Source organism: Danio aesculapii, chromosome 2 (genome assembly GCF_903798145.1).
Source record: "Danio aesculapii chromosome 2, fDanAes4.1, whole genome shotgun sequence".
NCBI classification, from domain to species: domain Eukaryota; kingdom Metazoa; phylum Chordata; class Actinopteri; order Cypriniformes; family Danionidae; genus Danio; species Danio aesculapii.
In genome coordinates, this window is record NC_079436.1 from 12,995,608 (window position 1) to 13,007,059 (window position 11,452).

The following is an 11,452-nucleotide window of genomic DNA, read 5'->3' on the forward strand; positions in this document are numbered from 1 at the left end:
GTACCAAAAGAAGTCAATGCGTGAGAATAATATGAGAAAGCAAATATATTTCACTTGGCCAACGCTGAGTTAAATGTATTTAAGGCGATATGTTGTTATTTTTAAGAATAAAAAAAAATTATGTGGTTCATGTATCAAATAATTCAAAAACATTAAAATCCATGTGTGAATTATAAAACAAATGTGCAAAAAAAAATTTATTTTCTCTTTTAGGCATACTAAATTGCTAGATGTATAAAAAAAAAAAAACGTTTTAATGCATTTTTGTCAATAATCAAACTCTTTTGACATTCTATATAAACGGGTGTTCCCGTTTAAAACTCTTAATCCCACGATGTCAATATTTTCTGTTTACACTTGACATATGGATATATGTTGTTTATAAGCAAAAGTGTTTGTAAGTGGACATTGGTGCTTTCAAGTGCGTGATTTACTAAGTAAAGGGTCAATTGGCTCTGGGTCTACATGCGGCTAGAAAAATACCTTCGAGCTTTGATTGACAGCTTTAAGGACCAGTAGCAAGCCTTGCCGATGTTACGCGGAGCTCTTTAAAATCCCTCCTCAAAGCGCGTGTCAATAGATGGACGCAATGTTCTGAGAAGAGCGCGCAGGGGACGACTTGGAGGCGCTTGATACTTAGCGGATACATTTGAATGGGCTCTTAGACTTTGAGAAACGAGATAAGGACATCTGGGAAATACTCCGAGCTAGAAGCAAAAAAATATCAAGAGAGACACTGGATAAACGACAAGACTGAGGTAAGAAATTATTTGTTTACGCAGTTGCTATCACGCAAAAAGTTAGCATTTACCTAATAAAACAACAGTTGAATTCAAACCTAGTTATATGTTTTCTCAAATACAGCTAAATTTAATTATGTTTCCTGCAGTTCGTTGACTTTTTAACACTTCGGCTTATTCTAATTTTAAATAGCGACAAATTAAATCTTATTTCAGAGATGCGCAGTTCACTTATAAAAAGAAGACTCTTTATTGCCATTGACGTATGAATGCGGAACCATTCCACATAAGTTATTTATGCAGGATAAATGTTTACTGAATTATTAAAATGTCCTTCAAACTAAGAACAATTTATTGACTCCAAAAGGTTCCCAAACGGTTAATTTGTTGCATCGCTGCGAAAACACCCCATGAGCCCTTTATTTATTAAGAGTGATACTCCAGATGTACAATAGAATAAATAAATAAAATCATATCTTAAATATATGTATGAAACAGACGGGAAAAAACTCACTAGTTTTAAACAGTAGCCAAACAGCGGTCTGACTTGGCCTAAGATTTTTAACGCAATTTCATAATTGCGCTTTATTTAAAATCTGGACAAAATGCTACACGAATATTAAACTCTGCTTGACTACATTTCAAGGGAATATAGGGCAAGATTGGAAACGGATAAACATTTCTCGCGTGGGACCTTTGACAGTGAAGGATACAAAAATATGAGTGACAATTTAAAACCTCTGTCATGCGACACACGATAAATAGTCCCCCCCGGGTCAAATGGGGTTTTAACGTTAACATTTTTCCTAATTTAGTCGGATCAAAAAGTTGCCCTGTACATGCCAATTTGCATAATGAGGTTTTAATAATCGAAGCATGGAGTGTCACACTGCCCGCAGCAGTAACAGGCGGATGAACAGACTACAATAGCAGCGAGACACAGTATTAAAATAAGCTGCACTTTGTGCTAAATATCAGTTGGCCTGTGGCGAAATTTTGACGTTTAAAAAGTCCGCTTGGACGAGTGGGCTACGTTAAATTATACATGGTCATTAGGCCTTATAGTGCCATCATCATCCGTCCAGACTAAATCACCATTGCATTGATCACTGGCCAGTTTTTTCATCTGTTATAAAATGTATTACAAAAAGTGCGTGCATATTCTAGTTTGCAGTAAGGTTAACTTTATAAGATGCCATCAATATGTATGCGTGTGGAACGACAAACTAAAATACCAAATTTCATAGGCCCAACACACATCTCTTTCGGCTCATATCGGTTGCCTGCAAACGCGAGCATTTCTTAAAGTGCGCACACACACATGTAAACTCACTGTACGTCCGTCCGTGTCAGCGGTGATGATAAATGGAGGTCTCCACAGTCGAAACCTATTTGCACTTCCATTAGACGAGGACCCAAATGGGGATCAACATGCATATTTTACCCGCAGAGAAGCCATACATCTCAGCCAAAACGTGGCCCTGGGGCGATGGGATAAGGGGCCGCGTGAGAAGGGAGGGAGAGAAACGGACCCCATTCAATTCAAATACTTGGGGGAGAAAAGTAAATGTTTAGCAAAGCACCTTCTGTCCAAGCGAATTAAACTATTCCCTCTTGCCCTCTGATCACATTCATCAGACGTTACTCTGACTTAATAGTCTGGGAATGGGCACTCCGGGTGTCATTCAGAAGCTTCCGCGCTGAGGAGGGTCGCTGGCCTAAAACAGATAAAGCCAGCACAGATACAAACATTTTAACAAATCCAGCAAACAGACTTTCTTCCCTAGGTTTTATATCTGAACGCGCATACGGTACTGGCCTGTTACAAAACTGCAAGAAAACCAGCAAGAAATTATCTCAAAGAATACAGAGCATTAAATTATACTGCAATTTATTCTTAAACCTATATATATATATATATATATATATATATATATATATATATATATATATATATATATATATATATATATATATATATATATATACACACAGACACACCTATATATATATATATATATGAATGAAGAAAGAATAATAATCATAATAAAATGATAATAACTCATAATATTAATAGCAATAATCGAAATAGCTTTAAAATACAAGAAAATTGCATAATTATTATTATTATGTTATTAAAATCATTTTATTAATGACAGAGGTACAAAAATAAATGGGCAACTCATCAAGCAATTGAATTTTCACTAATTTGAATTTACCTGTTAGAAACGTCACTGAATAATAATCACACATATAATTTTATATATTTACTTTAGCTAAAAAGCAATTGCGGTATTTATTTTTATTTTTTTTTTGTTTTGTTTCAAAGAGAACCAGTTATTATTGACCATATCAAAACATTACACTTGCCAATGCCGTGAGGTTTAACTTTTAAAATTATTTTTTAAAGAACTGCTTAACAATTAAAGCATACCCATAACGAAAGTAATAATTATTAGATCAATTGTGCATGCTTTAGAAAATTTGTTCATGTATGAACTAAATCGCAGCAAAAACAAGAAATTTAAGTTGGAAAGACAATTTAGTTTAATAGCTTTAATAAAACTGGAGGCTGTTATAAAGTCCCTGGACACGCGCTATATACTTTCTCTCCTAATAATGCACAGTGCCTTGGCCTCGGAGATATTCGTGTCTGTCAACCACCTCTATACTAATACATATCTAATCGTGTCCTGGAGCCTTTCATTTTATCTATGAAAATCTTAAACCGGCTGTGAAAAACGACTGGAGAAACATCACTAACCTCAAGGACACACATTGAAATTTATATTGCAGCTAAAATTAAACTAAATAAAAAATACACAGCACAGTTAAAATAAAATTTCGATGACAGAACTGGTAGCTTTAAATCTTTATCGAAACATTCGTTCATTGCTTCATTAGATCTCACCAAAATCAATCAATGATTCATTGACAACTTTTGACAAGGATTTGCTACGGTAATTTGGTTCTGAAATTGTATATTTAATGTAGTAAGCATAAACCGGAGCTCATTAGTTTAACGTGATAATTGCACCAATTAATTTTCTATGTATGACTAATGGATTGGACAAAACAATAATTGGATAATAATGAACACAGTTCCGCTCCTATAAGCGGATTTCCAAAAGCGTTATACTCTCGCTATAAAGTGACAACCTTTTTGATTGATTGTATCTCACTAGGCGCATATCCTCCCCCAAAAAATAAAAAAAGAGAAATACTTGTTTTAAAAAACAATGCGTGAACAAAGGTCAAATAAACTGCACCTTGCAGAAAATAATTCAGGTAATTTTATTATCTTAGAAGTATTTCTATTCAATATACATGCAGTAATTATTCACAGAATTTAGAGCATTTAAACAAAACGTCTGTCATGAATTTTGTCAGTCAATAAACTATTAAATTTAGCTGCTTTAAATGAATTACACAAACATAGGGGTATAATAAATCTATGAGTGCAAATGCCATATTTCCCTCAAAAACCTTACATTTAAAATGCGTTCAAGATGCTGCTATATCAAACTTTGAAAGCATTTTGTCATTACTTAAATAATGTTTTAAACCGTACTCCCTACAAAGACCTCAACTCTTTCTTTCAGGCCCAGGCTTGTGAGATAATGCCACCTAGAAAATAAAATGTTTTTCCAAAATAAATCCCCCTAAAAGCTAAATCTAATTCTTACACTCATAACATATGTATTACTTTTTCTTGTACAGATAATTGTGAATCATGCAGCACTACGGAGTGAACGGATACTCTCTCCACGCCATGAATTCGCTGAGCGCCATGTACAACCTGCATCAACAGGCTGCGCAACAAGCGCAACACGCTCCTGATTACCGGCCGTCCGTTCACGCGCTCACCCTGGCGGAGAGGCTGGCTGGTAAGCGCGTTCTCGCCCACTACCTTTACAAAACAAATTAATTTTTAAGGTACAATGAATTAAATATGCCGCGTCTTTTCTCTTCCAACGGCTGTACATTTCAAGATATCATACTTGAGGCTCGCTACGGCTCTCAGCATCGCAAACAACGCCGCAGTCGCACCGCTTTCACAGCCCAGCAGCTGGAGGCTTTGGAGAAGACTTTCCAGAAGACTCACTATCCAGACGTGGTGATGCGGGAGCGGCTGGCAATGTGCACCAACTTACCCGAGGCACGCGTGCAGGTAACAAAGCACCTTAAAAATATTTATCCACATAAATCTATATAATTTTAAAATCTTTAAAGTTGTCCACAACTTCACATTCATCATGTTCCTACAAATTGACTTTTGGCCATCAGGTATGGTTCAAGAACCGCCGGGCAAAGTTTCGCAAGAAGCAGCGAAGCCTCCAAAAAGAGCAACTTCAGAAGCAGAAAGATGTCTCAACAGATGGAGCCCTAGCAGCAAGCGATAAGGATGACACCCCCTCCAGCTTAAATCTTGAGAACCAGCCACCTTCGTCCTCCTCCTCTTCTACCTCCATGGAAGCAGAGGCGGCTCCTCATGCCCTTGGATCAGAACTTAGTGTTGAGCTCAATGTGACATCTGCAGAGCAGTCAGGCAGCGAATCAGCCACAGAGGACAACGCAACCGACAAGGAGGAGGAGATAAAGCAGCACAGAGAAGATCTGAAGGTTGAGAAGGAACCAGCACCTGGAAACCTTTCTCCTCTTTGCAAACGTCTTAGCCCCAAACCAGGTATGTATTTGCTATTGGTCTTTCAATTTCATTGCTCTATACTCTTAAAAATGAACATCCTTTATTGTCATAGATGTTTAAGGTTCCACAAACTACTTTTAAAATCCATGAAAACTTTCCACACTCTTAAAAGAGATGCACAGTAAAAAAAACTTCAGAACATTCTTCCACTATATAGACTTTTTTGTGAAATGAAAAGCTTCCATGAAAGTCAAATGTTGCATGAAAGGTACCGCACAATGGGGGGAAAGTATGTTTGGATTATCACAGTTTTCTTCACATCGATGAAAACTATTGTTGGGAACTGTTGACGAAGATTTTCTTTTGGAATACCAAAATAGTTTGTCTATGAGATCAATGTGAAAAACTTATGGAACTTTTTTAGGATACCAAAATACCAAAACAAATATTTAAGAGGGGGAAAATAATTAGCTAGAATTCTAATAATTCTGATCTAAAGCTCAACAACAATCTTTCTTTCCTTAGATTCTCCTCTTGGTTCACCAGCCATCTCCTCTTCCTCTAGCGGGGTGACCGGCGGGATCTCTCAGAGTCACTCGTACTCCTCGTCTCCGCTCAGCCTCTTCCGTCTGCAGGAGCAGTTTCGCCAGCATATGGCTGCTACCAACAACCTAGTTCACTATCCGTCTTTCGACATGGCGACCCCATCATCTATACCATACCTAGGCATGAACGTCAACATGCCAGCACCCCTGGGTTCCCTCCCATGCCAGTCCTATTATCAGTCTCTATCCCACCACGCGCAGCAAGTTTGGAACAGCCCCCTGCTGCAGGCCTCTGGAAGCCTTCCTAGCCACAACAGCAAGACCACCAGCATTGAGAACCTACGCTTGCGGGCCAAGCAGCATGCGGCATCACTGGGCCTGGACACACTGCCCAACTGAGCAGGAGACTGAAAACTACTGAGCAAGGGAACAACTCTCTACCACTACTAACATGCCAGCTGGACTTCTGAAGTTAGGGCCAATCCTCGAAAAATGAAACCTTAAAAATAAAGGTTCTTTATCAGCATTGATGATTCCATCAAGAACCTCCATGGAAGCTTTCCTTTAGGCTCTAAAGAACTGTTCACCAAACCACAACCGGTTATTGTATCTCTTGGAACCTTTACTTTCAAGAGTAAATTTCTCTTGACTATACTGTTTCAGAAGAGGCAAATCAAGACTTGTATTCAGTTTAGAGGGTTTGTTATTAATTATGAATCTCTCATTTAAGATCTTAAAGTCGTCAGTTTTGCTTAAAAAGACAAGCAGGCCCTGGATTAGGATTAGTGTTATTTATATGTTTTGGACAGGTGTAGATGTTTGATATAAGCACTTTTTCCGGAGAGGATCTCAGCGGGTTGCATGCACTACACAGCGGAATCTGAAAAGAACTTTCTTTTAAATTAATTATTATGCTTCTCAAATTACACATCACAGAAATTACCTTGTAAATGTAAATCTTGCACAACTAAAAAGATTAATTAAACCCAACCTGTTTAATGGTCAGGATTAAACCACGGTAAATTGAGGATGGTTGGGTAATGAGGAAATGATTTCATTGACTACATATGCAAAGCTTTTAATTACATGTAGCCTCAGGCGGAGGAAGGAATGCAATTACAGACCATGCATATCATTGGAAATTGCCATATTAGCACTCAGAGGAAAAATACTCTCATGAAAACTAGTGCTTACTCGCATATAAATGTTGCAACAGGAACAAATGCTGAATAGTGGTCAGAACAGGAAAGCACTTCCATGTATGGCAGCTTTTCCTCCCCCTCTCTGCTCATCCGTTAACTCTCAGTGCTGAGCTCTCATTGTGTTTGTAAAGTATTTTAATATGTAAAATACAAAGTCTTTATAAATGTTTACTGGTAAGGCAAAAATGTAAAAGTTCTATGTTTTAGATTGAAAAGAATTTAACCCTGTGATGATTCTGGTAGCTGTCTGTTTGTAAGATTGTACTGGGTGGGCCGCACAGCCCGCCTGCGTCTCCCCCAGATTATTTAACCTATACAGTCTGGTCGTCTATGTAGCTCTTTCATCGTCACTGTGGACATCAATATACAGTCACTCGCATCACCACGCAAAGTGGTGAATTTGTAGCCTATATTGGTGGAGAGTGTTCCAGAAGTATACACATTTTTCCCAATGTCAACTGTAGATTTAAAAACTTGTAAAATAAAACTTCAATAAAACATTGCTTGGACATCTTTATAAATATATACTGTTTTTTTTTTTTTTTTTTTTTTTTGCATTTTTTCAACTTATTCTAACTGTGACTAATAATAATTTTCAAGATTATATTTAATTAAAATATAATTTATTTATTTTTTTTTAGATTAAAAGTTTTTTATTTTATTTATTTTTGCCTACACAAGACAAACAAGTCAAGTCACTTCAGGAAGTAGCTGAGAAACAAGCTGATATTAAAATCAGGGAGAGGTGGGACAGTAGAAAACAAGAAAACCAGAGCAAGCAAACAAGGTAATCTTGGGAAATAAAACCGTTGTGGGGACATAAGCCATCCCAGATGAATAAGCAGGCCATTATGCTGAAGAATGACAGCCTGGGGCCGTGATTATGCCGCTATTATATCTTAAACAGTGTGGTTTGTCAAAATGCATAAGCCCTTTGCTCACATAAAGAGGGTCTCCCCTGTGTGTGCATTTTACCAGAGGCTTGATGCCGCCGCCGCCACCATGTTCTCAGTGCCCTTGATGGGGCTGCTAACTGCATTTTAAAGTGCTTTATGCCATATTTAAATACAGCTGATTGTAAAGCGTTCTAACATTCAACCTTTTGAGTGGATCAAAACACACATGGGAGGGCAGATAGGCAGATTTGAAAACAATTAAATAAAATAAAAATTAGCACCAACATGCAAATGGTACAAATGTTGAAGCCAATCATCGTTTTGAGACCAGCCGGATGCAAAAACAAACCACCTTTGATACATATTATGTGACACTTCATTTTACTAACAATTTACTTAATTGTGTACAATGCTTTAGGACAGTGTTTCTCAACCATGTTCCTGGAACACTGCATGTTTTGGATGTCTCTTTTGTCACCCATTACAGACTCTTTCAGTCTCTGTGCTAATGAGTTGTAATGAATGAATCAGGTGTGTTTGGTTAGAGAGACACAGAATGTGCAGAGCTGGTGGTCCTCCAGGAACGCAGTTGAGAAACACTGCTTTAGGACACAGAATTAAATTGCTTGTCAATTATATTTATTGCCACATAAATTTAGCAGTTTAAACGGAACATAAAACTAGCCTTTTGCCTCCTTGGCCAACGATGCAAAAAACTGACCAGTCATAATAATAGTTACAAATATTGGCAGAACAAAGTGAGAAAACACATCTAATTGAAATTTTTATTGTTTCTACAAGTAATTAAAATTGATTCGTGAAGTCAAAACTTGAGGAGATGTCTGGGGCTCTGCTTCAATGTAATTTGTGATTATGATGCATTGTTTATTAATTTTTTTAACTTATAAGTCGCTCTGGATAAAAGTGTGTGCTAAAGGAATAATTGTAAATGTTTCAAACTTAGAGCTCTTGCAGAGAATCAATGAAAACACCGTAACAATGAGCTATGCATTTTAAAAGACCACAGTGTTGTCCTTCAGACTACCTATCATTAGAACATAGTCTTTGTGATTTTGTAATCAGGTTAACAACAAAATGCACTGAAAAAAAATGGTTTCTGCAAAATTGTTGCAAACAATTTACATGGGCTGAATTTCATTAATTTTCTTTTCGGCTAAGTCTCTTTATTAATCTTGGGTAACCGTGAATGAACAGTGAACAGTGAATGAACCGCCAACTTATCCAGCAAATGTTTTACGTAGCGGATGCCCTTCCAGCGGCAACCCATCACTCGGAAACATCCATACACACTCATTCACAAACATACACTACAGACAATTTAGCCTATCCAATTCATCTATAACACGGACTTGTGGAGGAAACCGGAGCACCTGGAGGAAACCCACGAGAACACACATGCAAACTCCACACAGAAACGTCAAATGATGCCAACCGAGGCTCAAACCAGCGACCTTCTTGTTGTGAGGGGAACCTGCTACCCACTGCGCCACCGTGCAGCCTGGGCTGAATTTAAACAAACTAATTAAATTTAGTAATGTTCTACTTAATTTGTTTGTTTCGTTCAGCCCAAATAAATTGTTTACAACCACGTACCTTTAAAAATGTAGTAACTCCAATGAATCATCTTTAAATAAATTTTTTTAGTTTGACGAATAAAGTAAGGATTAATCTCTTTAATGAACTGATAAGAAAATATGTTAATATATTAGAGCAGTTAAATTCTGGATTATTTCCAGTACACTTTGAATGCTTGATGCTGGCCATGAAGGGAAGTGTTTTACACAAAACGTCACAGTTAGCAGACACACATTCAAATTTACACTAAAAGAAAAAACAAAATTTTGTCTGTGGCAATTTTTCACTGCATAAAAAAATTATTCATAAAATAATTCAGAAAAATTGGTTCCTTGTTTTGTGTGGATTATGTTTTAAAGTAAAATCGGTTGTCTAGAGTACTTGATTGCCTTTTGTTTTTGGTGGTAAGAGTTATCCTACACTTAATTTAAATGTATATAAGATCATAAAGATTTTGTATATCAGTAATCCAAACGAAAAGAGTTATCATATAGTAACAGTTAACAATTCAAAGTGTTTTTGGGGTTATTGATAATCCCATTTTAAAAGATGGTGCACGCAAAAATAAATAGTCTGTCATAATTTACTCACCCTACACTTGTTCCAAGTATGTGAGTTTCATTCTTCTATATTCAGTAAAATGGAATATACACAAAAAAACTGCCATTTATTAAAGTGCAGTTTGTTTATAAACTAATTTCGAGAGGATCACATGCTTATGATTGTGCACGGCTGGTCTCACATTAGCCTACTATTGATTCACCAATCAGATGATTCCTAACTCACTCTAAATAACTCGAGTTTCTTATCTCAGTATTGTTGTCTTCCTTTCTAGATGGGTGACACGGCGGGCAAGTGATTAGCATTGTTGCCTCACAGCAAGAATGTCTCTGGTTAAAGTCCCTACTAAAGCAATCGACATTTCTGTGTGGAGTTTGCTCATTCTCCCCATGCTCGCGTGAGTTTTACCCAGGTTCTCCGGTTTCCTCCCACAGTCCATAAAACACACAACCTAAGTAAATTGAGCATACCAAACTGGCATCATAGTCAAGCTCTTAGCAAGCCACATATCTCTCCTTAGCCATCCCATATCTGTCATTACTCAGAAAAAAGTTAGGGGAGTTCATTGAGAGCTAGGGCTGGGCGATTAATCGAAAAGTAATCGAAATCAACATTCAGAACTTATAATTGATCTAATTTGTTCAGGTCGATTTTTTTAGATTACTTTCCCTACTGCGTGTGGAGTCACATGACTCCGCTCTTAAGGCTGAGGCTAATTTATACTTCTGTGCCCGCTTTGCAGCCACATCTGATTTCTGGTCAAGTAGGACGATGAACCCATTCTTGAGCCTTACTTTGCACTACATTGGCAATGACTGGAAGCTGCACCAGAGATGTCTTGAGATGGAAATAAGAAAAGACCTGACTGTTGGTTTTAAGCAGTGTGTGTTTAAATTTCAGTTCTTTAATGTTGATGTTCAATAAATAATCATAGATAGTAGATAGTATGTGTTTCCTTCAATTATTTTAAAATCAAGTAATGCACTCTTTATTCAAAAATCTCTCACTTGTAATATGTGAGCAAATTTACTAGCCCTACCCTGATCTCAAACTCTCACCCTGCTAACAGGAGGGAGCCCAGGGCTCGAGGATCGTATAAGCTCAGGGCTTTCTCACGGGACACCATGCCAAACAAGCTTATTACCAATCATCAGCTAAGCGTGAACTCTTGAAAGGTTTTTTGGAGGTTAATAATTGCTTTTTTACATCATTAATCAGAATATCTTGTTTTGTGTTCAACAGAAGAAATAGCACAGAAGTTTTT

The 11,452-nt window shown here is 37.2% G+C and overlaps 1 protein-coding gene across 1 annotated transcript; it reads left to right on the forward strand.

The window, feature by feature from the left end:
• The first annotated feature begins 593 nt into the window (after positions 1-593).
• Positions 594-7,628, forward strand: dmbx1a (diencephalon/mesencephalon homeobox 1a). Its single transcript, XM_056473146.1, has 5 exons — positions 594-758; positions 4,461-4,627; positions 4,733-4,911; positions 5,028-5,427; positions 5,914-7,628. The coding sequence occupies exons 2-5, from the start codon at positions 4,474-4,476 to the stop codon at positions 6,330-6,332; spliced, it is 1,152 nt and encodes a 383-aa protein (XP_056329121.1). The 5' UTR covers positions 594-758; positions 4,461-4,473; the 3' UTR covers positions 6,333-7,628.
• Positions 7,629-11,452: the final 3,824 nt, after the last annotated feature.

Excerpts from the sequence above, each read along its gene's own strand:
- dmbx1a (XM_056473146.1), top strand. The coding sequence starts at position 4,474 with ATGCAGCACTACGGAGTGAACGGATACTCTCTCCACGCCATGAATTCG. Across the intron at positions 4,912-5,027 it reads TACCCGAGGCACGCGTGCAG|GTATGGTTCAAGAACCGCCG; the intron begins GTAACAAAGCAC and ends TTTGGCCATCAG. Across the intron at positions 5,428-5,913 it reads ACGTCTTAGCCCCAAACCAG|ATTCTCCTCTTGGTTCACCA; the intron begins GTATGTATTTGC and ends TTCTTTCCTTAG.